The 26,495-nt window shown below is 35.6% G+C and overlaps 1 protein-coding gene across 4 annotated transcripts in view; it reads left to right on the plus strand.

The window, feature by feature from the left end:
* The window catches only part of WRN (WRN RecQ like helicase), a 118,966-nt gene that overhangs the window by 36,086 nt on the left and 56,385 nt on the right, over positions 1-26,495 (plus strand). For all 4 annotated transcript variants that reach the window (XM_061134831.1, XM_061134829.1, XM_061134832.1 and 1 more), the window contains 10 exons: positions 1,847-2,264; positions 4,301-4,381; positions 6,878-7,019; positions 9,367-9,442; positions 11,099-11,166; positions 11,441-11,549; positions 12,132-12,200; positions 16,384-16,466; positions 20,542-20,648; positions 25,482-25,669. In XM_061134831.1, the coding sequence (XP_060990814.1) occupies positions 1,847-2,264; positions 4,301-4,381; positions 6,878-7,019; positions 9,367-9,442; positions 11,099-11,166; positions 11,441-11,549; positions 12,132-12,200; positions 16,384-16,466; positions 20,542-20,648; positions 25,482-25,669 (1,341 nt within the window). The remainder of the gene's footprint in view (positions 1-1,846; positions 2,265-4,300; positions 4,382-6,877; positions 7,020-9,366; positions 9,443-11,098; positions 11,167-11,440; positions 11,550-12,131; positions 12,201-16,383; positions 16,467-20,541; positions 20,649-25,481; positions 25,670-26,495) is intronic.

Below are 26,495 nucleotides of genomic sequence, written 5' to 3' on the forward strand. Positions count from 1 at the left end.
GTTCACTTGAACGAAACGTTGAAGATTCAGTGTACTGTTTCTTTCTGTTTATGGGCCTTTTTCATTTAATTATATTTATAGTTTGGTTACTTGAAATCAGTAAATAGGAGCAACTTTTAAACCTGTAACCTCATTTTTCTGGTTATTAAGTGATTATTATATGAGAATTCTACCTAATCAGTAGACTATTAAAACAAGAGGCATTTAGATTTTAAAGAGTGTTTTATATAGCTGAAACATTGAAAAAAAGTGGAGGAGTTAGTTGCTCAGTCATGTCCAACTCTTTGCGACCACACGGATTGTAGCCCACCATGCTTCTCTTTCCAGGCAAGAATACTCCAGGCAAGAATACTGAAGTGGATTGCCATTCCCTTCTCTAGGGAGTCTTCCTGACCCAGGGATCGAACCCAGGTCTCCTGCATTGCAGGCAGATTCTTTACGGTCTGAGCCAAGCAATAGATAACTTTTGACATTTGAATTAACAGATATTGGACTACTGGTTGTTGCTGTTTAGTTGTTCAGTTGTGTCCGACTCTTTTGCGACTCCATGGACTGTAGCTCCCAGTAGCTTCTTCTTGGAATCTGGCTTTGCTCTGTCCTTAATGGATGAATGACTCCCTTATAAAACCTCTAAAAACAGGAGTGCTCTTGAACAGTGATTGAGTATAACATGGTAACAGAATTTTGAGGCTAACATCCTTTGTAGAAATGTGAAGCAGTTAATTGAAATAGAATTCTGACTCTGAAAAAATGCAGTGTTAATGTATTCTTTTTTGGATGAGGTTTGTGATATATTTTGATAGATTTCAAAGTATGACATAGAAATTCAGCTCTTTTTCAAAGTAATTTTCCTCCTGGCAATTTGTTTTAGTAGTTGCTATGTAACTTTGAGAATATCTGAAAGAAATAACTGTCAAATGGGAAAAGGTACTAATAAAGCTATTTCATATTCATTTTTACATTTTTCCCTCCATGAAAGAAGAAAATACCATTTATATGAAAAATTACTACTCACATGCATTTCAGGTTTTTTTTCTAGGAATTAAAATGACTATTGAGTATAAATTACATGTGCTTAATGCTTTGCTTTATAATATTAAAGCTAAGTAGGTTTTCTTAAGTTTTGAGAATGGGCAATATTGGATTCTTTTTTTTTTTTAATTGGAATATAATTGTTTTACAATGTTGTATTAGTCTCTGCTCTACAACAACATGAGTCAGCTGTATGTATACATATATCTCCTTGCTCTTGAGCTTCCCTCCCACCTCCCTAGATTCATTTTTAATAAAGGTAGATCTTATAAACTTTTAGTGGGTCAAAGCAAGAACTAGTTAAGATCTTTTGTTTCAGATTCTCTGTAACAAGTCTATGCTGTTGCTTCACTTATTTAGATACATCTCTGAACTGGGGGAGAACAAAAGAGATCTGTGAATAGCCAAAATGCATGCCATAAGCATGAATTCACGTCCACTTAACTGCAGTTCCAGTGGAGTGCATGAGGCTGCATTCAGGGCATATTTGCTTTGCATTTATGACACAGTTTGACAAGCTTGGATGTATGCTTAACATGAAAATCAAGAATGGATAAGGAGTGACACCATAAACAATTAGTTTGGGGCCAAACACTCCTGACACTTGGTAAGCACGCAAGTCAGGTGTCGAGTGTAGAAGTACCTTGCTGTACTAGCGAGGAGCCCAGAAACTATAAGCATGAGGGTCATGAAGAGCGACTTTAATCCAGTGTGTCCTTTAAGTGAAGGTCTTCTTATTAAAAAGCATTAAAACTTGTCCTTAGAGTTAACACAATTAAAGTTGAATTCACCTTTCTTAAATTTTTTTTTTTAGGGTTTCCCTACTGCTGAAGGATATTTCAGAAAATCTGTGTTCATTGAGGATGATTATGTTTGGCTCTCCTCAGAAGGAACTGAGACCCAGCAGTAATTTTCACTTACTGCTGGAAGAGCCAACTGCTGGTGAGGTACAAGAGAAACAAATTAGAGCACGTAACATTTTTCCTGAAGTTAAAGATGAGGCATTGGATGCAACACCTGATGGTTTAATTGAACATGATGGAGAAGAGGTACTTGGAAATCAAATGAAACAAGAAGATGGATTTGAAGATGGACTGGAAGGCAATAAGTTGAAAGACAATACAGAAAGAAATTGTTTGATGTCATTAGATATTACAGAAGATGAGCTCCAACTTTTGGAACAACAGGCTCAGGATAAACATCTTACTGATGTTACTTGCACATCTCCTGAGGTACTGAAGTCAGTAAAGAGCAAATAGTTTTCATTCATGAAGGTGGTTGGCTGATTTTTTCTATAGATGGGCAGATAGTAAATATTTTAGGCTTTGCAGACCACCTGGTTTCTGCCCAGTTTTGCCAGTTTGATATGAAAGCAGCTGTAGACCAGCAGCCTGTCTGTATCTTAATAAAACTATTTACAAAAGCAAAAAGGTGGGCTGGGTTTGGCTTGTGAGCTGTTGTTTGCTACTCCTGACTTAGTATAATCAACAGCATTTTATCGTGGAAAGATTTTTAGTGTCAGTACACATTTGTTATCATTTGCTAAGCATATATTTCTCCTGCTTTTTTACTTAGTATATACCTCTTCTTTTTGTAGATCCCTACATACCTACTAGAGTTTACTTTTACAAACGTGATTCTTGAGGGTAGTTTTGTTTGCTCTTATGGGTTTTCTTTACTTGATATTCTGAGAGGGTTGCTAGTAAACCCATATTTTTACTTGACACTCACTTATACTGTCATCTAGAGTCAGAAACCTCATTTTGTTCTTGATAGATTATTGTTAAACATTGTATATTTTTTCTCAACTTCATGTTTAGATTTCTAATCATATTCTGATTTGATTAATTTGTGAGATTATGTTTTTCTGTTTGCTAATAACTTAAGCATATTTTTTGAAATAGTGAAGTTGTATTAGCGGAATTATGGTGTTTCTTTAAGACAAAAGAGACATACAGCTGTAAACTTTTTATCTCATTTGTTTTTAATTAATTAAAAAATTATCTCTATTGGCCATATTTGGTAGAATTGTATACATTTAAAAAATAATAACTGCATTTTAAAGTTTTAAAATTAGATTTGAAAGTCATTTAATAGGATTATTTACTCAGTTTTCTAAGAACAGATTCTCAGTATTTCTTTGTATTTGGTAACTATATTAGTAATCACTTCTATCAGTATGCAAATACATTTTAGCATTGTTTTCAAACTGTTTTCATACCAACCATTTGTAAAGTGGACTCCACTTTAGGAAATATCTTTTGCTAATGTCTGCAGTACCTTCTGATTTTCTAGAAATTTCATATTAGGTATTCACTTTAAAGTGATAGATTTCATATAATGATATAGAATTATGATCAGGATTTCATGATCTGACTCACATCTTTTACCCCATTTATCGCCATTTTTTATTGTGTAATAATTATTAGCGTTTAAAAAATTCATGAGACCTCATTTAAAAAATAAAAGAGTAAGGCTTAGTTTAAGATCTTTTTTAAAGGTTAATTTTTGAACTTAATTAAGTCTATACTTCCTTTTCCTATTTCCAGTTTAAATTTTAGACTTTTTTGGGGTCCTTCTGTATTTCTTTGGTGGGTTTCTTTCATACAGGTTACTATCATTGGACATTTGCTTTGTAAGGATTGCCAGATTATTGTAGTTTCTTCATATTGCCACATTGGCAATAGCTGAATAAATAACTTATCTGACACTATTTTCCAAATACCTGTAGATGCTATTTGTAAAATATCCAAATTTATTTAAAGGTATTATGAGTCATTGTAACTTTTTGTGATCTTTTAAAAATCAGTGTCTATAAGAGAACAAGTATAGTTCCTGGCTTTGTACAGAATTTCTCAATATTGCAAAGAGGTTCCTGTACTCAAAAAGTTTGGGAACCACAGTTTGGGCTTTTTTTAAACTATAAATGAATTTGTCATTTGTACTCTCATTTAGAGAGTATGGACTATTTCAAGCTTGTTTATCTATCTTGTTTGTTAGGTAAACAAGTTAGGTAGTTTTTCTCTTTTTATTTGCTTCTTTGTTTCTATATTTATTCCTCTTCTTTTTTCCTTCCTACCATCCTCTTTCCCTTCCTTTCTATCTACCTGTCACATAAACATATAAATAATATTATAAATTTATTAGTGAAGAATAGGAGGTGGTCTAAAGATATTTACTGTAAAGGAACTTTATTTTGTAGTAAAGAGGGTATTGAGTAAATTATACTGGAAACTAATGTTTGACATATTTTTTTTTTTTTTTAAAGCATTCATCTTTCAAGGATAATGAAGAGGATCTGTCTTACATAATTGAGAGTGATGAAGATTTAGAAATGGAGATGCTTAAGGTATGTTTACCATTACGGAAAATTACTTCTAGTTCTTTACAATGGACATACATTAAGTAAAATATTGCCTGATTCTAAACTGGTCCTACCACAATGAGATTGCTGTCACTTATGTAGCATTAGATTTTGTTTTCCTTTTCATATTTCTAATATGTCTTTGTATGGCCTATGCATAATGTATTAGCAGTAGTGATGTAGAAGTTGTTAGGCAGTTAGTGTAGGAACTCTTGAGACCTTGGCCTGTTTTAATAAGCATCCCACTCCATTAAACTAAGCCTATCTCCTTTGTCCCGAATTACTGGCTCTTAGAGGAAGGTGTCCTTGGTCTGATAAATTATCAGCACTCAGATCCAGGAAGGGTAGTAATTAACTTGTGTTCCATATGCCCGAGGGAAAAAAAACTGAGGATCATTAATCTTTAGTGCATACATCTGGTCCATTGTAAAATGGCTGGGAGTCATGAGAAATGGTTGCGGATGGTGACTTAATGTCTAAGAAAACTAAGAATCCAAGAATCAAAAGAAGCCATAAAGATGTCAAGTCAAACATTGTGGTCTTTAAGCTGATGGTTAGAAACAACATATGTTAAAAGTAAGAACCAATCAAAAGTGTACAAATCATTAGGAGTAAGGATATAAACTGCTGTTAAGTCCCACCTTTGTGGGAACTTCACCCGCTTTCAGTGTCTATCTTGAGAGCTTTGTACTTTCTGAAGTAAATCCTGTTTGCTTGCTACTGTGAATGTTCTGAGTGTTCATGAAGTTCATTCTTTGGCTCTGTGAATAGGAACTTGGATTCTCATTTCAGTAGTTTACTAATTAGGTCACTTTCTTTTAATCTTTCCCTGGAACGTGGGTAGTGGTTCAGCTCTCCAGTATTTGAAACAGGTTTCTCTTTCCTCCCATCCATGTGTGTCCACTTTTATTTGGAAGTTCTATTTTTATACATTCCATCTTCTTTACTTTGGTTTTATTTGCTGTGGATGTTTTCTTTTATACATAATTTTCTAATGTTTTAAGTGATTCAGTTTCCCCCTATTACTGAGTTGAAAACAGTATTTTACAATTTATGTATATTCTACTTCTTCACCTGACCTCCAGTTTCTTCATCAAATCTTATGAATCGAGGATGGACAATTAGAAAGAAAAGCCTAAACTTAGCTAAATTAAGGGAAAATGAAGAAAAACATGTGGTGAATGGAAGTTCACCATCATGCATACTTTTTAGTTCTCATCTTTAGGTCGATGTGATTTTTCTTTTTATGAAATGAGATTTAAGTTCCTGATTCTTTGAATTTTGAGACAGTGTACTAGATGGTGATAGGAATGTGGATTCTGAATGTGAATGTGGGTTTAAAGTCTACCTTCTCCCTTAATTAACTGTGTGACTTTGGGCACGTTTCTTAGCTTTTTGATACTCTATTAACAGTTGTATTTATTATTAAGGTGTTACTTGTGAAGGGTTTAACTAAAGAGCCTGGCATTTCCTAAGTGTCATAAATACTAGCTAACAGTAATAAAAGGATATAAATACTAAATCATATGCCTTTATTGATGAACCATTTCTCTGAAGAGTCCTATTAAAGTAGTGGATTTATAGGATACTTTTGGACTTCTACAAATTTATGTTATATATTGAACCTCTTAGAAGGCAACTTGGGTGCACAGATATAAAAGTACTTTTTTTAACAAGTATGTTCATTGACCGGAGTAAAAAAAAATGTGAAAGAGAATCTCTTTTTTTCCCTTTTGCAGGCCTGAAATGAATACTTTTTAAAAAACCTTTTAAGTCAGGCTTACTAAATAGAAGTTTTAATATAAAGAGAAAATGACAACTGTGGTTTAATAATTCTTCCTGTTCTTTCTCATTAAGAAATTTTACAGATGAAACAATTTTGAGATACCTGCAGATTCATTAAGCAGATAATCTTCATTTAGGGGAGGAAATCAGATACCAAGCCAAAATGAAAGCATTTGTTTTACATTTGTAATATTCCTTTCCTAAAATCATTTCAATGTTTTTGTTGTTGCTTTGACAACTCCAGAAACACATTTATTGTTGGCTTATAGTTTAAAATTTATGCTTCCTCAAAAATAATGTCACTGACACATGATACAGAGAATCTCATTACAAGAATCACATTAAAACCCACATTTACCACTTGGGAATTGGAAGCATTGAAGTATGATAAAGAAAAAAATGTTTTAAATAATCTAAATGCAAAATTTATGAAAACTTTCCCTAGGGCCAGTTCATTGTATGCTATTAATGAACCCTGTTTGGCTGGCAGTATTCCGTCTTTGGCCTTATGCCTGAGAAACCATTCTTGAGCACATATTAAAACAGGAGCACACATGTTCTTTTGTGGTATTGCTTGCGCATCTGCCAGCTTTGAACAAAATTGTAGGCTCTGTTAATAATACTCCTTTTGTGTTTGCTGAAAAAGATACTGCACTCTCAATGCTCTTGCTTTGAAAAATTCTTTTAAATGTTCAGTCTTTAGAAAACCTCAACAGTGACATGGTAGATCCAAATCATTCAAAATGCATAGAAATGGAAAAAAATCTGGATCTTCCTTCTGAAGAAGATGATGAAGATGAGATTGAAGCTATTGAAGAGGAAAAAGAAGTTGATGAAGGTAAGCACTATCATGTGTTTGAACTGACTCGTCTCTGATACCTATCACTGATTTTAGTCTAGGTTTTAATTTTAAACATTTTGGACATGGAGGTTTCTGTGGCATGTAGTTAATTCAGCCCTGAAAACTTGCCATTAAGTCCTGTAGTGCTTTGGTCTTCATAAAGCACAATCATACTACTTAGAAAAGTAAGTAATAAAAGTGTTATGTCATTTGGTGAACATGGTGACTTTTCATCCTGAATTTTATATTTTGTCAAAAATGATAAAAAATAATGTAATAAGAAGCAGGGGCTTGCCCGATGGCTCAGCGGTAAAGAATCTACCTGCAATGATGGAGACAGAGGAGACATGGGTTCAATCCTTGGGTCGGGAAGATCCGCTGGAGGCGGAAATGGCAACCCACTCCATTACCCCAGTAATCTTGCCTGGAAAATCCCATGGACAGAGGAGCCTGGTGGACTACAGTCCATAGGGTTGCAAAGAGTCAGACATGACAGCACAGTACAGAAATAAGAAATAATAAATTACTTATATTAAACATTATTATAAATGGTGTTGATAAATATCTGTCCTTCAGGTGCTTATTACTTAAAATAAGTGGCAAAGTGTCAAATAGCAAAATGGGCTAATTTTCATCTTGTATGTGCAAACTCTAATAAAGAATATGCTAAATGAATCTTCTGTCATTTACATATAAGTGATGACACTCATTATGACAAGCTGTAGGCATCTTCTCATAGAGTAGTTCGCTCTCTGGAGCTAGATTTCTTCAATGTTATAATATGGAATATTTAAGATACATTTCATAGATGGAAAATATATGAAAACGTTAAAGTTTTTTCCTTTGTTTTCTTGTATTAAACATGGACAAATACTCATTTGTTTAGAGATAGTTTTCTTGACTCTTTGCTTTGCTCTTTCTCGGCAACTCATGAATTCTTCAACTAGAGGAAAAAATGAAAATCAGTGGGGTGAAGTTACCATAACTCCATTCTACTTTGCAGTTGGAATTTTGATCAGAGATTTTTGGTGGAATGGTAATTAAAATGAAGGTTTTACATATGGATTTTATTTGTGACAGTAATTAATTCCTGCTTACTGTTGACTGAAAATTGGTTATATTATAAAATTTGGATTGCTATTTTGTTTGCCATGGTTGGCTCTAAATGTTAGTTTTTAGAAGTATAATTCTAAAACATTGTATTTTTATGAAGCTAGCAAAAGTGTGAATCGTAGCAAAGTTCTTATCCTTAGTATTAAGAAATTAGTCAAATAATTTATCTGGAGTTGTGCCTGGTACCCAAAGGAAAAATAAGTGTAAGTGTATTTAAAAGACCACAGTGATGTTTGGTACCTACCAGTATATTCTTTCATTGACTCAATTGGACATGTTCAGTTCAGTTCAGTTCCGTTGCTCAGTTGTGTCCAACTCTTTGTGACCCAATGAACCGCAGCATGCCAGGCCTCCCTGTCCATCACCATCTCCCGGAGTCCACCCAAACCCACGTCCATTGAGTCGGTGATGCCATCCAACCATCTCATCGTCTGTTGTTCCCTTCTTCTGCCCTCAATCTTTCCCAGCGTCAGGGTCTTTTCCAATGAGTCAGCTCTTCGCATCAGGTGGCCACAGTATTGGAGCTTCAGCTTCACCATCAGTCCTTCCAATGAACACCCAGGACTGATCGCCTTTGGGATGGACTGGTTGGATCTCCTTGCAGTCCAAGGGACTCTCAAGAGTCTTCTCCAACACCACAGTTCAAAAGCATCAATTCTTTGATGCTCAGCCTTCTTTATAATCCAACTCTCACATCCGTACATGACCACTGGGAAAACCATAGCCTTGACTAGATGGACCTTTGTTGACAAAGTAATGTTTCTGCTTTTTAATATGCTGTCTAGGTTGGTAATAACTTTCCTTCCAAGGAGTAAATGTCTTTTAATTTCATGGCTGCAGTCACCATCTGCAGTGATTTTTGAGCCCAGAAAAGTAAAGTCAGCCACTGTTTCCACTGTTTCCCCATCTATTTCCCATGAAGTGATGGGACTGGATGCCATGATCTTAGTTTTCTGAATGTTGAGCTTTAAGCCAACTTTTTCACTCTCCTCTTTCACTTTCATCAAGAGGCTCTTTAGTTCTTCTTCACTTTCTGCCATTGAGCAAACTCTGGGAGATGGTGAAGGACAGGGAAGCCTGGCATGCTGCAGTCCTTGGGGACGCAGAGAGTCAGACATGACTGACTGAACAACAACACAGCAACTAGATTCTTTAAAAGAAGTCAATAAAAGAAAACTTCCTCTCACTTTGTGTACCTTTGTTTTAACATAAATGCCCATTTTATTCTAAGACTGCCTGTTACCAAGACCTACTGAAAAGCAAATTAACTGCCTCAAGACCTACTTTGGCCATTCTACTTTTAAGCCGTGAGTATAGTTTCAGTTAATTAAACTGCATATTTACTGTTTTCTTTACAAACTTTAAAAGACAAATAATCCATCCATTGAACAGTATAAGTACAACTTCATTATAGTTTATACATGCTACACTGTAATTTTTCTAAGTGCAGAATTACTTTGAAGTAATATTTATGTAAAATTCATATCTGCACATTGTTTTTATAAGTGAGGAAAAATGGTTTTCCTTAAGATAGAGTTCTGAGTTTAAATACATTAATACATTCATCAAGTTAATCCTGACTTTCATTTTATTACAAAAGTATCTGTGTGCCTGTGTTGTGCATCTTATTGTCTAAAGCATGTTGATGTAATAGAAATTCATAAGACAGTAGTTTGAAAAACAGTGACAATCATATCTGTTTTAACATAGTCAAATGTATTTACATCCAAGGGAGCACACTTACAAGTTTTAAAATGGGAGGAATACAAATGAGATGAAGAACAAGTAAATTTGAATAAAACTGTTGGTAATAGGAATGTAAAAATCTAGACTTTTTTTTCTCTTCTGATCATAAAACATTTTTTTTTAGATTAAACTGTGTCCTACACATAATACACATCAATGTACATATCAATGAATTTTCACAAACCAGACACCCTGTATAGCCTTCATTCCAATAAGAAAGAATAAATCATTATCAGCGTACCAGAAGATCACCTTTCCAGTGGTTTTTCCCTCAAAATTTTATTAAAAGAAATTTCAAAGATACAGTAGTTTTTGTTTTTTTTTACTATGAATACCTGTATATTCACTGTTAATTCACTATTAGCATTTTAGTATACTTGCTTTATCACATATTGATTATCTGTCTATCCACTTTTTAATCCATTCAATTTTTATTAATAAAATGCGTCTCAAGGTAAATTGTAGGCATCTTTACACTCCACCGTAACTACTTCAGCATGTAAATCATTAACTATAGTTAAATATTTATGTTACTTTTGAGCTAAAATTTGCATGTAAGGAAATGGTTAAACTTAAGTGTTTAACATTGGCAAGTCTTAAGTGTACATGCACATCTGCATGTAACCTAAACCCTTTTTAAAATATGCTGCGTTACAATCACTCCAAAAAGTTCCCTTATTTCCCTTCTTAGTCCTTGCACCTAGAGCATTTCTCTTATTTATTTAAATGAGTGATTCTGTTGGATATCTAGATTGAAGCTTGGAATTTATTTTATATTTTAGATATAGGTAATAAAATTTAATGCAAATATAAATGGAAATCCTAGTTGTTCAGTCACCTTGAATGGGAAGTTGGTCAAGTGAGAGTTCTGTTTTAACGTTCCAGAATTCACGTATTTTTATTGAAACTTGGAAATGTAAAAGAAATCCTGGAGGAAATGAAAAAATAAAATGGCTTTATCACACATCGATTATCTGTCTATCCACTTTTTAATCCATTCAATTTTTATTAATAAAGTGCATCTCGGGGTAAATTGTAGACATCCTTATACTCCCTTCTAATTACTTCAGCAGGTAAATCATTAACTATAGTTAAATGTTTATTTATTTATTTTACTTTTAAGTTAAAATTTACATGTAAGGAAATGGTTAGACTTAACTTGTCTCTTCCATTTCTTATTAGTAAAACAGTGCAGCATTTTGCTTTTCATCCTCCAGGGTTCAGTGGAAAGTGATTTATTCTGTACTGGAAGAAAGAAGAGATAATGTTGTTGTCATGGCAACTGGTAAGTTGTACTTAAGCAAATAACCTTATCTTTTAAAAAATAAAGCTTCAAGATTTTGAAATACTTAATCTTTCCATAAGGTATGTATGTATACAAATGGTGTAAATTGTAGAAGAGAATGAGCTGAGGTTAGATGCTTGAATTTTGCATGAATTAACTCAGGAAGGTAGCACATTAGTAGTGACTGTTCATCTCATGCAAGTACATTGTAAGAAGAAATCAGAGTACCAACGATCTAATTTTATTTCTCTGAGTGTATTATTTTTATTTTAAGGGTATGGAAAGAGTCTGTGCTTCCAGTATCCACCTGTTTATGTAGGTGGGATTGGCCTTGTCATTTCTCCCCTTATTTCTTTGATGGAAGACCAAGTGCTTCAGCTTGAGTGAGTAAGACTTTCAGAGCCACGTTGCCACCCGTTTTTTTTTAACTCCTGTGCAGGAAATACTTGATTTATCATGTATGTTAAAATCTAGTTCCTATTAATACATTTCTATAAATGTTGTTTTGTCTTTACTAGTAATATATGACACTTTAGTGGAAGAGCTTATCTTCTTTCTTGAGTTCTCTTTAATTTAGGGCTACCAGATGACCCCCCCCAAATTTTTTTTAAAAAGCAAATTTTATGCTGGTTAACACTACATATCACAAAATTCTTTTCTCTGTTGGTTACCCTTCTTCTTTAGCTTGGTATGAAGTATATACATAGAGGTGTAGTTTTTATTTATGAAAAACATTTAAATTCCTTCAACCTATACTTGCAGTCTTTCTGGAAAATCCACCTTAACGACCAGTCTTCTAATGTAGCCATTGAAGGAATTTATTTACCAGGTTAGTGAGTTACAAAAAGAGATTGCAAAGAAGAGAAGTGTACATCATTATAATTTTTTGTTTCTTCTCACTTAAAAATGAAGTTGATATTTGTAGTGTGCACATGTTTCCAAGATATTTGTTTTTCTCCTTACAGAATATCCAGTATTCCAGCTTGTTTTCTTGGATCAGCACAGTCAAAAAATGTTGTAGAGGATATTAAATTGTAAGTTATTTATATGATTCCTGATCATGTTGTCTAGTGTCTGTGGTATTTTTCTCAGTGGAAAAACCTGACTGAACTTTTTAGCCTACCCAATATATTGAGATTCATTCATGTTACATGTACCAATAGTTCATTCTTTTTTATTGGTGAATAGATTACATCATGTGGATATTCCATAATCTGTTTATCTGTTCACCTGTTGATAGACATTTGGATTGTTTCCAGTTTGGGGATTTTACAAACAAAGATGCTGTGAGCATCTGTGTGTGTTGTTCTGCTTAGTCGCTTAGTCGCTCAGTCGTGTCTGACTCTTTGCGACTGCAGCCTACAGTGTTCCTCTGTCCATGGGATTCTCCAGGCAAGAATGCTGGAGTGGGTTGCCATGCCCTCCTCCAGGGGATCTTCCTGACACAGGGATCGAACCAGGGTCTCCTGCATTGCAGGAAGATTCTTTACCCACTGAGCTCCAAGGAAAGGCCTGTGCTGAATCACATAGTCTGTGTTAAGTTTTTGAGAAACTGCCAGACTTTTTGAGTGGTGGTACCATTTTACATTCCTACTAGCAGTGTCTTAAAATTCTAATTTCTCTTCATCTCAGCCATCACTTGGTACGGCCAAGTTTTTAATTTTAGCCATCTTAATAGAATGTCGGTGTGTGTTTTTAAATTTTTTTGATTTAGTTTTGTCTGTGCTGGGTCTCTGTTGCTGTGCGGCCTTCTCTCTAGTTGCAGAAGAGGGGCTGCTCTCTAGTTGCGGTGTGTTGGTTTCTCATTGCAGGAGCTTCTCTTGCTGCTGGGCACAGGCTTCATGGTGCAGGGGCTTCAGGAGTTGTGGCACATGGGCTCAGTCATGCGTGCTCCCAGGCTGTAGAGCACAGGCTCAGTAGTTTCAGCACATGGGCTTAGTTGCTCCATGGCATGTGGAATCCTCCTGTACCAGGTATTGAACCTGTGTTTCCTGCATTGACAGGCAAATTCTTTACCACTGAGCCACCAGGGAAGCCCCTCAATGTGTTTTTCATCTGCATTTCCCTAATGAGTACGTTAAGGCTGTTTATTGTCACCCTGCTTATTTAACTTATATGCAGAGTACATCGTGCAAAATGCTGGGTTGGTTGAAGCCCAAGCTGGAATCAAGATTGCTGAGAGAAATATCAATAACCTCCGATATGCAGATGACACCACCCTTACGGCAGAAAGTGAAGAAGAACTAAAGAGCCTCTTGATGAAAGTGAAAGAGGAGAGTGAAAAAGTTGGCTTAAAACTCAGCATTCAAAAAATGAAGTTCATGGGATCTGGTCCCATCACTTCATGGCAAATAGATGGGGAAAAGTGAGAGACTTTATTTTTGGTGGCTCCAAAATCACTTTAGCTGTTGACTGCAGCCATGAAGTTAAAAGACACTTGCTCCTTGGAAGAAAAGCTATCACCAACCTAGACAGCATATTAAAAAGCAGAGACATTACTTTGCCATCAAAGGTCTGTCTAGTCAAAGCTATGGTTTTTCCAGGAGTTATGTATGGTTATGAGAGTTGGACCATAAAGAAAGCTGAGTGCTGAAGAATTGATGCTTTTGAACTGTGGTGTTGGAGAAGACTCTTTAGAGTCCCTTGAATTGCAAGGAGATCCAATCAGTCAATCCTAAAAGAAATCAGTCCTGGATATACATTGGAAGGACTGATGCTGAAGTTCCAACACTTTGGCCACCTGATGTGAAGAACTGATTCATTGGGAAAGACCCTGATGCTGGGAAAGATTGAAGGCAGAGGAGAAGGGGACGGCAGAGGGTGAGATGGTTGGATGGTATCACCTACTCATGGACATGAGTTTGAGCAAACTCTGGAAGTTGGTGATGGACAGGCATGTTGCAGTCTGTGGGATTGCAGAGTCGGACACGACTGAACTGAACTGAAGGGCTAATTATGTTGAGCATCTCTTTATATACTTATTAGCCATCTGTTTATGTTTTTTTTTTAAATCTGTGTATCTTTGATGAAGTGTTTATATCCATCTTTTGCTTATTCTTTTTTTTCCTCATGTGAATTTTGATAGTTTATATTATACATTCTGAATATAAATCCTTCACTTGCTATATGGTTACCAAACATTTTCTCTTAGTTTATTATTCCATTTTTCATTCTCCTAACAGATTTTGTGTGTGTGTATGTGTGTGTGTGTGTGTGTGTGTGTGTTAAGTTTTATTTGGGGCAAAATGAGGACTGCAGCATGGGAGGCAGCATCTCAGATTGTTCTTAGATACTGCTCCAAAGAGGCAGTGGGAGGAAGGTCAACATACAAGATTTTGGTGAAGGCAGACCATTCTCCTAACAGTTAGTTTGAAAAGTGTCAGGTTTCCATTTTTACAACATCCTGTTTGTCAGTTTGTTTTTTTGTGGATTTTGCTTTTGCTGTTGCTTTTTGGTGCCTCACTCAAGGTCACAGAGATTTTCCTTTATATTTTCTTCTAAAAATGTTATAGTTTTATGTTTTACATGTAGATCTATGACCCATTTTGTGTAAACCTTGTATATTATATCAGGTATTGAGTGCAGTTCTTTTTTTTTTTTGACCTAGGCACATCCATTTCTTCTAGCTCCATTTGTTGGAAAGATTATCTTTTCTCCACTGTATTGCTTTTGCACCTTTGTAAAAACTAAATTGACTAAATGTACATGGGTTTATTACTACAGTGTTTATTTTCTATTTTGTCAGTCTGTCTGCCTTGATTGGTGTCTTGATTACTATAGCTTTATAATAAGTCTTGAAATCAGGTAGTAGAGGTCTTCCACTTTTGTTTTCTTATTCTTTCAAAGTAGGTTTTTTCTTTTTCCAATTTTTTTGGGTCTATTCTAGGTCCTTTGTATTTCAATATCACCTTTTCAACTAAATTGCCAATTGGGATTTGATTGAGTTTACTTTGAATCTAGGTCTCTAAAGAATTAACTGTCTTTATAGTTCTTATCACTGTTTTACACTGAAGAACTGATGCATGCTGAAGTTAAATACTTGCCTAAGATTACTTAGCTTGTAAGAGGTAGATTTGAGATTCAAACCTAGATAGTCTGGCATCAGAACTAATTATATAGTTCCCTGTGTTAATTAGACTGCTGAGTATGAAAAGCATAACTTTTTTCTTAGTTGTTTTCTACCCATTCCTACTGAAAACACCATGTCTAGCACACAGTAGATTAAATATTATGAAGTGGTTTCATATAGAACATTATTTCATTTTATTTAATTTGATCTGTGTCTTCATTTGGTAGAATGGAAAAGAGACTGTGTACCTGTTTCGCCCTAGCCCTAACCTTCATTGCAAACATTGTCTTAATTAGGATTCTATCTGCACAGAATAGAAGTCAAACTAGTTTAAACAAATATCAAATTTTATAGTAAAGATACAGGAAAGGCTTGTGGATCCCTATGAAAAGTAATTAGCCAGCCTGCAGGAAGAGACTGGAATCAGTATTGAAAATACAATAGGGTGTTTTTTTATAACCTAAATTCTCTGTGTGTCTTCCTCTTGCTTTCTCTCAGAAGGTAAGCATTCTCTGCTTTTCTAGTCACAAAATAGACTGCAGGTATTTTTCATTTACATGTTACAGATCTTGCTGCTTGGAGACTGACTGGTTGTTACTTGGTTAGACCCCCAAATTCCAGGACGGAGACTGACTAACTTGACCTTAGTATGCTTTTCATCATTGGCCCAAGAAGATGTGGGCAACAGAGCAGAATATACAGGAGAAATGTGGGTGCTGTGGGTTTTATTGTGGAGATGGGATCAAGGGTAGGGTAATGGGGTTGTTGTTCTCCAAGGAAGGTGGCATGTAGGTGGATTGCTAACGTATAGAAGGTTTACTGTAGGCTTGATCAGTTAACTTAAGCAATGTGATTTTGGGGCTAGACTGCTGGAAATCAGAATCTGGCTTCTAATGGCATCTTATACTGAGTACTCTCTGACTGGTGTTGCCGTGTTTGTTTTGATGAATTGAAATCGGAGAACCAAAAAAAAAAAAAAGAAATCGGAGAACCAATATATGTGCATATGTCCACACATATAATATGAATTTTGTTTTTAATAAGTGGTGTAGTGCATTATTTTAAAAAATTATACTGTGTTATGGTTTTCAGTTATATTCATTGGGTGATTGTTTTTACATTTCCTATTTCTTTGTTTCTTTTTACAGAGGCAAATACCGGATTGTATACCTAACTCCAGAATTCTGTTCAGGTAACTTGGACCTGCTTCGGCAGCTTGAGGCTAATATTGGTAAGTGGGATGATAGAATCTTTATAAGTACTTGTTAAAGTGAGATATTCTTTAAACTTGTGGATGGATCCTGGAAATCTCTGCCGCTCCTGTCCTGTCCCACAATTCCTTCTGCCCTAGAAATTAAGCTCCTGGATTATAATTGCCTATTTGTATATCTGTTTTCTTCTACTAGACTGTAAACTTTTTAGGGGAAAATGCTCTTATTTATTTATATTTTCTGAGCATGTTGCTAGCGCAAAGTAGGCATTTAAATATATTATTGAATAAATGTTGAATCTTGGATTCTATGATATTATAATTTCCTTTTTTTGGTATTCTGAATCTTAATCAATGTAGTGGTTCTCTACCCTTATTGTTCATAAGAATCGCCTTTCAACCTTGAACATTGTGATTTAATGCACCTGCTATTAGGTTATCGCAGCTGCGGTCTTTTTACTGATGACTCTGACGTGTGATTTTCAGGTTGGAGACCACAGTACCTGTGACTATTTGTTGTCAGTGAGTGCAATTAATTTTAAAAATTAGATAATATGTCATAGCTTATTTCCTAGAAAATGTAAATAAAAAATTAGTCAAAAGCTGGTATCGTCTTTGATGTGTTTGCTAAAAACATTTTTGTCTTGTTTTTTCCCTTCTTGATGGTCAGGCTCAGCTATCCAAGAGCTACAATCACAGATTCTATTGCAGTTGTTCATGTTTCAAACATTAAGTTAAACCGACAATCTTTGCCTTCTAATGTAATATGATCTCACTTTATATTTATGTTTTAAAATAATTCCTAGCACATAAAAGTTTATTTAAACATTGTGGTGTCTCATTTAATGGTTACTGGGAAAGCATTTAACAGTTATTCTCATAATATAATGAAAATAAGTATTTATCTTTTAATATGTGTTAAGTATGAACAAAAGAATGAGGGCAGAAATTAGCATTTGATTAAATATATTATCAAAAAGGGCAACCATCAGTTGTTAAGCTCCCTTATTGGTGTGTTATATTTTTGCCTTTAATTTAAAACAAATTTGATGTGTATCCTATTACGTTGTATAAAGTTCTTAGGAATATTTCAATTCAGATTAAAATAACAACTCTAGATATATAAACTCCATGGTTTTATTGCAAAAGTTAGGGTCTGTGTACCTAGTGGTCTGGATATGTTTTGTTCCATTTTAACATTTGCTTTGTTTCTGTGATGGATTTAATCCAATATTTACTTAGAGCCTCCTGACAGGTTGTTCTAATTCTCTATTTTAATTTTTTGTAAAGGAATAAATTATGAACACTGCAATTATTAGAGCTGCGTATCTGCGTAAGATGGATGAAAGTGCTCTTCTTGGGTGGCTGTCAATGTTGAACAAAATAGGATAAATTCTCTCTGAAGTATTTTTATTTCACTTTCATTTTACAATGCTTGCAGCAGTGAATATATTCAGAATTTCATTTGTATAGTAGTTTTGACATTTAGCTATTCTGATTTATGATTTTTATGAAATGTTATTATTTAAGTAGTGTGGGTTTATAACAGAAGCAGCAAGCAGAATTTTATATAGAGACACCTTAAGAGCAAACATACCTATAATTGTCGTGTAAATTTGGGAATAAGGCTTTAATGACTGGTGTGCCAAAATGAAATATATCCTGGACCTGGGCAGATACTCAGACTTTCACATTTAATGGGAAAGTTGGCAGAAGCTTGCATCAGCTGCTTGTGAGGGACAAAGTTTAGCTCCATTAAAAAGAGTAGTTGTTGTTGTTTTAGTTGCTCAGTTCTGTCTGAGTCTTTTCCTATCCCTGCCCACCAGCCTCCTCCGTCCATGGGATTTCCCAGAATACTGGAGTGGGTTGCCATTTCCTCCTCCAGGGGATCTTCCTGACCCAGGCAGCGAACCTGCATCTTCCACATCTCCTCCATTGCAGGTGGATTCTTTACCACTGAGCCACCGGGGAAGTGCAGAAGCTAGTTAATCAAACCTGTGATTTTAAGGAGGGTTTTAAAATGAAGGAGCTGTCATTCTTTGTTTTAACCTATTTAATTTAAAATCTGGGTCATGTAGTTTCAAAAGCCAAATAAGTATAGTGGTAATATTGAATTTTTCCCACTCACCAGTTAATAAAATTTTGATGTGAATCAATCGAATCAAATTGATTTGATGAGCAAATCAATCAATTTGCTCAGATTTAGCAGGGCTTTCTTTTTTTCTTTCCTTCTTTTTCTTCTCCAGCCCTGTTGTAATTGGTAATCTCAATGAATTGTAGTTATATGCATGTTCCTCTGTCTCTCCCTTTAAAAATGTGAGCTCCTCAAGATCATGAACTGCATTTTACTATTATTTTATTCTTAGGGAAGTGTTTGGAACATAGTATGCATTTCCCCAGGTGGCGCTAGTGGTAAAGAACTTGCCTGCCAGTGCAGGAGACAGAAGAGACACGGGTTTGATTCCTGGGTTGGGAAGATCCCCTGGAGAAGGAAATGACAACCCACTCCAGTGTTCTTGTTTGAAGAGAAACCCGGTGGGCTGCAGTCCATGGGGCTGCAGAGTTGGACATGACTGAGCGACGAGCACAATAACTACAATAATAATAGTTTTTCTTTTAATTGAGCGGTCTTTTATGCCAGCCCCTATCTTAGCGTTTTATGTGAATGATCTTAATCTTCAGAGTAACTAAAAAAATGTTAGCTACTTTTATTATCTACCTTATACTTATGGGAAACTGACAGTTGAAAGCTTAAGTAAGATGCTTAAAGTAATATAAATGGTAAGCCAAGTTATGCATCTAGGTAGTCTGACTTATGTTTTTAATTAGCCCTCAGTGGCAGAACTCCCCCTGGGCCAGGAAGATCCCCTGGAAGAGGGAATCACAATTCACTCCAGTATTCTTGCCTGGAGAATTCTATGGACAGAGGAGCCTGGTGAGCTACAGTCTGGGATTGCAAAGAGTTGGACACGACTGAGCAGCTAACACACAGTGGCTAAGCATAAATATAGCAGATAAACATTAAGTTGTGATCATCCCCGTTGAAGGGAAAAATTATTTTTTTCTTAAGTATTAATGTGGTAATCAGGGACAAAAGCTGTACTGTCATTACTTTGAAATATCTGAAGACATTTTCATGGATGGTTATATAGTAAAGCCCTTTTCTGAGAGGCATTACTATACATTATTGATTCTGATTCAGTGTGGGGGTGGGGGTGGGGGCCGAGCAAAGGGGTTGCTAGGTGAAGAAGGAACAATCTGCCTTCCTTCTTACCTACTTTGTACAAAATGAGATATAGTTCTTCCCTTCCCATTTTATATTAGAAACTGTGGATCTCATCCTGTCTTTCAGAACTGGCATTTCAGAGGAATTCTGTAGTGATCATTCACAGACAGTGAGAAATGTAACCTCAGTAGAAATATGCTGACTCTTTCTCTTTGGATAGCTAATCCATGAGATAAAAGTATTATGAATGAGAATTAGAACAGCTCTTCTTTTTAAGGTATTATCATTGCAGATGAGTGATAGCTTTGAGGACAGAGTAGTAGTAATTAATTTCTCTGAGAAATAATGATGAAAACCAAATTGAACAAACATGTTATTTGAAAAATAGATATTAAATATTTCTTTTATCCATCTGCCTTTTATCCACATATCTCCCTTTGCTTATTCTCAGTAATAATTTTTGGTGTACATGCTAAGTCACTTCAGTCGTGTCTGACTCTTCGTGACCCCATGGACTATAGCCTTCGAGGCCCCTTTAACCATGGAATTCTCCAGGCAAGAATAATGGAGTGGGTTGCCATTTCCTCCTGAAGGGGATCTTCCTGACCCGGGGATCAAACCTCCATTTCTTAGGTCCCTTGCATTGGTCTATTTATTCTTTACCACTGGCACCACCTTGGAAGCTCAATTTTGGTGTTATCTGCTATTATTTATGCTTATATTTTTCTATGATTCAATACTTTGAATTATGTTTCTCCTTTCTGTTATATTTACATATTCAAAGTGAAATTGGTGGTAAAACCTTAGATGAGTTTATTGCTTTTTTGAACTTTATCTTCTCCATTTACATATTTTTTTTTTTTTTGATAGGTATCACACTTATTGCTGTGGATGAGGCTCACTGTATTTCTGAGTGGGGACATGATTTTAGAAATGCATTCAGGGCTTTGGGTTCCCTAAAGGCAGTACTCCCGAAGGTAAGCTTTGCCAGGTACAACGTCTTGAAATGACTTGCTTAGCAAGGGAGGATCCAGGATTGGGGAATGGCCAAAAATCTGAAAATGTTTTTATGAAAGGGCGAATGGTTGATTTTTAAGCAGGGGAAAGATTTTTTTACAACATGGTGTATCTTTTACTTCTCTCAAGTCTTTGCTGAAAGAGGACTTTTTCATTTAGGCCTCCTGTCCACTGTAGTGAGCTTTTCAAATTAACCCCCTTCCCACGACTCTCAGCATTCCTCATATTCCTTTGCTGTCTTTTAAATAACACTTAGCAGTGTTAGTGTACTTTAATTTTTTTTTTGTCTATGGCCTGTGGGTCCCTACCAGAGATATTCTTTGTGGGGAGGGATTTTTACTGGTTTAGTTGATAAAATCTACAACAGTGCCTGTCCCATAGTGAGTGTTCTATAAATAATTGGGTAAATGAATAAGTGAATTCTGATGAGAAAGCTGAGACCCTGAGAAGTAAGTTTACCGCACAGGTCGTGAGTGGGAGAGCTGGGCAGTGCTACATAGCGGGATGCTACACGGGCTTCCAGAGCAAGTGACTGGAGAGAAGTTTAAAACAGTTTCTGCCCTGAAGTAGCACAGAGTCCAGTAAAGGAGTTTAGATTCAGAATTACCCATAAAAGTGGAAGCAGGAGTACCAAATGAAGTGCATGGAACAGTATGAATAATATAGAAAGATTAGTAGTGTTAATAGTACCTGTAATATTAATAGAAAAAGAAGATTGATATGGTGAAAGCCAGTAGGCTCAGATTCCTTGAGGACTGCTTTTCATTAATTTAGAACGGTTTAAAGTAAGCTTTTGGAAATTAGGAAGATTGCTGTCTGTAATCCTTTCCTGGGCCTTTGATTCTAGAGGGATTGTGTTAGAGGAGTTTGAAGTGTTTTATGCAGTTTGGAAATGCTTTTCGATATTGAATTAGTCTTTTATTGTGTCAGGCTGTGGACTCCATTGGACTCTGTATTTCTTGGGATGATTCACTGAGCCCAGAGTGTTCGTCAAGCAGTGGCTGAGAAACCTTTTTCCCTAGTGTTTTCGTGAAATCTCTGTTAGCTAAGTGGTGAGAAATGCCACCTGGTGGCTGTAGGACTCTCCTTTTCCTCACTGTTCTCAGCTGACTGTCACCAGTGCTTCACACTGTACTGTTTCAATAAGTTCAAAAATAGCAAAAAAAAGTCACTAACTTATTCCCATTTGGAGAGAATCTGACAAAATGAGTCTCCAAAGAACAACTTTGTTGTTGAAGGCTTTGTTGTTGTTGTTGATTTGCTCAGCAGTGTGTGACTCTTTGCAACCCCATGAACTGTAGCCCACCAGGCTCCTCTGTCCATGGAATTTTCCAGGCAACAATACTGGAGTGGGTAGCCATTTCCTTCTCCAGGGGCTCTTCCCTACACGAGGATCAAACCTGTATCTCTTGCACTGCAGATGGATTCTTTACTCTTGAGCCACCAGGGAAGCCCTGGAAAGCTTTACATCAACCTTAAAGTTCTATAAAATTCAAGTAAGAGGTACTGTGAGAAATGAGACATTTTGGATCTTTCCGTGACGTTCCTCCCAGCCCTTTTACAGAGATTAGCACATAGTAGACAGTAACTGTTTGGAATGAGTGAGTGAATGAATGAATGAAGCATATTATGGAATACATAGATTAACTGCACCACCCAAATTCAGAGGCAGTTGGAATAGTAACGGTTCTTGGAGTTTGTAGTGGTAGCACCATTGAAGTATATATCTAAGGCATTCCTAGATTTATAGTCCCAAGATTAATTTACATTTTATTGCTTGTTTCACCAAAATTTTGTACTTATTACCAAAGAAACCAAGATTTGCCCATTTAAAGAACAAGTTTCATGAGTTGAGAACTTGATAAAACTGAGTGACAAGGTAATTTATCAACCATACCAGTTTGCTTTTAACAATTAAAAGGTTGAAGCTATTAAGAACTGTGCTGTAATATAAAGAACAGACTTTGGACTCTGTGGGAGAAGGCGAGGGTGGGATGATTTGAGAGAATAGCACTGAAACATGTATATTACCATATGTGAAATAGTTCACCAGTCCAAGTTAGGTGCATGAAAGGGCACTCAGAACTGGTGTACTGGGACAGACCTGAGGGATGGGACGGGGAGGGAACTGGGAGGGGGGTTCAGGATGGAGGACACATGTATACCCATGGCTGATTCATGTCAGTGTATGGGGAAAACCTCTACAATGTTGTAAAGTAATTAGCCTCCAATTAAAAAAAGAAAAAAAAAAAAAGAAGAACTATGCTGTGATGACCAGATAAACTGAGAGCTTCCGAGCACACCAGGCTGAATGGACACACCTTTCTCCTAGCCAACCTGAGTGTTATTTTGAAGTTTTACCCTAGTTTACTTCTTTTAAATATCATAAAGCACCAGAGTTTCTAAGCAAGAATATTCTGTTCATTTCTGAACTGAATGTAAATATTGTTCCTTTAAATTTAATGCATTCCATTACTTTACTGTGTTTTCTGAGTTACGGAAGCAACATTCTTAACTGTGACTTTCTAGGATGTCGGCAAAGGAGCGAATCATTTATAGTGATTTTCCCTGTTAGCTGGTCACTAGAATAAGAAGTTTTTTGTAGCAAAGTGGGAATTTTTAAGTTAGAAGAGAAGTTAACATCCAGTAGCCCTGTCCATCTCATATTTTGATGAAAAAGCCGAGGCCGAGAGAAGTTAGCCCTTGCCCAAGTGAGTGGCAAATCTGGGAGTAGTGGCCGTGTCTCTGGAGTTCTTGTGTAGAAGTCTTTTCAGATGTTGCTATGAAAACATCAGTAATAGCTGACACTTCTTATCTGCTTTCTGTATGCTGTGCCGTTATGTTCGGCCTATTAGACCTTTTATCCCATTTGCTCTTCACAGTGACTTTCTGAGGTTGTTGCTGTTATTGTAGCCATCTTATAGATGAGGAAACCAAAGTTCAGAATATGAAGTAAATAGCTCCTGGGAATTCCCTGGTGATTCAATGGTTAAGACTCCTCACTTCCACTTCAGAGGGCATGGGTTCAATCCTTGGTTGGGGAGCTAAGATTCTGCAAGTTGTACAGTGCAGCCAATGTATCTAAAATAAGCAGCTCAAAATCTCACATCTCATTAGTGGCGAAAGCTGGCTTTGAACTCAGGCAGCTGTTTCTGAGCCAGATTTTTATACTACTGTGCTTCTATTTTGCCTGATTTTTCTACTAACTTCTTCAAAATGTGTCAGGATTCATGCTTATTTCCTTTTTTTCACAAAAGTGTTGCTTGTCTCCTCTTAGATGATACTGCATAGAAACAAACCAGACCCCCTTTTCTTATAGTCTCTATCCTGAAAATGTCTCTTTATCTGTATATGCAGTTAAATATCAAACAGTTTTTAGTCCATTTATAAATTGTTTGAATAACAGTTAAATTGATGGAAATGCTTCATTGTGGTAAGGTGAGAAAGTTCATATCCTGGGAAATTCCGTGTTTAAACTTCCTTTATTCTCAACCATATTTTTGATACAAATATTTTTATTTGCTATAAAGATATATAGCAGGTAAATACATATATATTAAGCCTTGATTAGAGAAACTAGTTTCTTTATAAATTGGCCTGTTTCTATATGTTATTAGGCAGATGCTCTCTAAATTCAGAGAAGAGTCTGATTGTAAGCCAAAAATCAATTAAGTTGATTTGGGGTGTTTTTTAATAATTTCACAGAATTGAAGGATAGAGAATATCAAAATGTCAGTTAACTGGTCACATTGACTTTGGTATCATTTTTTTCCATTTAAAACCTGCTCCCAGACTTAATTGATTTTTCTTTGCATGAACTTTGAGATAGTTTTCAATTCAGTAAAGCTATATTGATTATAAAAGTAGTTTACAGTTTTTAATAAATTGTATCTTTTTTCAAATTCTGTAATTACTTTTTTACAAATTGCACTTAAATTTTCACTTATGTACAGTAATTGCTTCAACTGATTTGCAGGGTAGATGTATTGCATCTGAAGAGCTGTGTTATGAGCATATTATTTACCATATTTTATAATAAGCCAAAAAGTATTCAGAAAGTTGTAATCTTGGATATCAAGCAGCTAATTATATAGGAACAATTTTTCTGATTATGAAATGATTGCATAGTTGATTAATACTCCCAATGATAATAGTGATGAAAAATTAAATCTAGAAGTCTACTGTACTGAAAATAAAACATGACTTGGTTGCTCAAGGAATCAGTTAATAATAGATGTCTTATTTTCTGCATTTTCCTTATATATTGTATGCCACAATTAGCCCTTTAAAACTGTTGAGAGGTCATCCAGGTCATTGAGAGCTGTTATTTTAGATCTGAAAAGCCATATACCAATGTATTTAACATAGGAATAAAAAAAGAGCCTTGGTTGGGCTTTGCATGGCTAAATTTTCAGTGAGTGCAGGGTTTATAATTTGTGAATTATAGATTATCAAAGATAAGACATAACTTACCCCTCATTTGTCCCAGCACTGTGGTAAATGTATAAATAATAAATGGAGAGGTAGATAGCTAATAAGTGGATTTAACATAAGATAGAAATTGCATTTAGAAATCTTATGAGTTTAGTGTTTGAATGATTTCTTAGAAGGCTGAGAAGTAAGAAGAAAGTGTTTTTCTTCTTCTTTGAAAAAATAATTTTTAAGTTTCATTTTTATCACTGTTCTCTGTTCTTCCTATAATTGTCTTCCAGTGTCTTTCTAAGAAGGCAGTAGAAATGTTGGGAATTAACGACCTCTCTCCTTTGTTGAAAAATCACTTTTACTTATTTCAGGTTCCAATTGTTGCACTGACCGCTACGGCAGGTTCTTCAATCCGAGAAGACATTGTACGTTGCTTAAAACTGAAGGATCCTCAGATAACCTGTACTGGTTTTGATCGACCAAACTTGTATTTAGAAGTTGGACGAAAAACAGGAAGCATCCTGCAAGATCTGAAGCAGTTTCTCGTCTGTAAGTCAAGGTGAGAATTTCGTGGTTGATCAATTTTGGAAACTAGTTTGTTCTTTATAAAAAATGTATTTTATTTTTAAAACTTATCTCTTTGGAATGTATATTTAACATATTTGAAATTCTGCTTAGCTTAGGTTCAAGTGTGATGTTATATAATCAGTGACTGAGGAAGGGAGAAACTAATTTTTCTTACGTTTTCATACTCCATACTGTATTTGAAGAGGACATACACTCTTAATGGGCTTTCCTGATGGCTCAGCTGGTATAGAATCCGCTTGCAATGGGGGAGACCTGGGTTGGAGACCTGGGTTTGATCCCTGGGTTGGGAAGATCCCCTGGAGAAGGGAAAGGCTACCCACTCCAGTATTCTGGCCTGGAGAATGCCATGGACTTTATAGTCCACGGGGTTGCAAAGAGTTGGACACAACTGAGTGACTTTCACTACACTCTTAATAACTGACAAATATACAAAAAAGCAAATGAGTCTTTTGTCTGAATTCTGCCTAGTTCACTAGTTAAATGACTAACTTGAGTTTTAAGGAATTTAAGTACTTTTTGAGCCCATATCATGTATCAAGTAATATCCTAGGTGCTTCATGTAAATGATCTAGTTTGATTTTTATAACTGTTCTGTAAGCTACATATTATTTTCATTTTACTGATATAGAAACTGTCACTAGCACTTCTTCCTATTTATTTTGTTTGGAGGCATTTTATGTATGCTAAGCTTCTCTGATCTATCTTCTCAGTGAAAAACTTAAAATTTTTGCATTATGAAATGTGAAGTTAGAGTAAATGAAAACACTTGTTTGTCCTATCCATACAAACACAAAGCA

Source organism: Dama dama, chromosome 32 (assembly GCF_033118175.1).
Source record: "Dama dama isolate Ldn47 chromosome 32, ASM3311817v1, whole genome shotgun sequence".
In the NCBI taxonomy this organism is placed as follows: domain Eukaryota; kingdom Metazoa; phylum Chordata; class Mammalia; order Artiodactyla; family Cervidae; genus Dama; species Dama dama.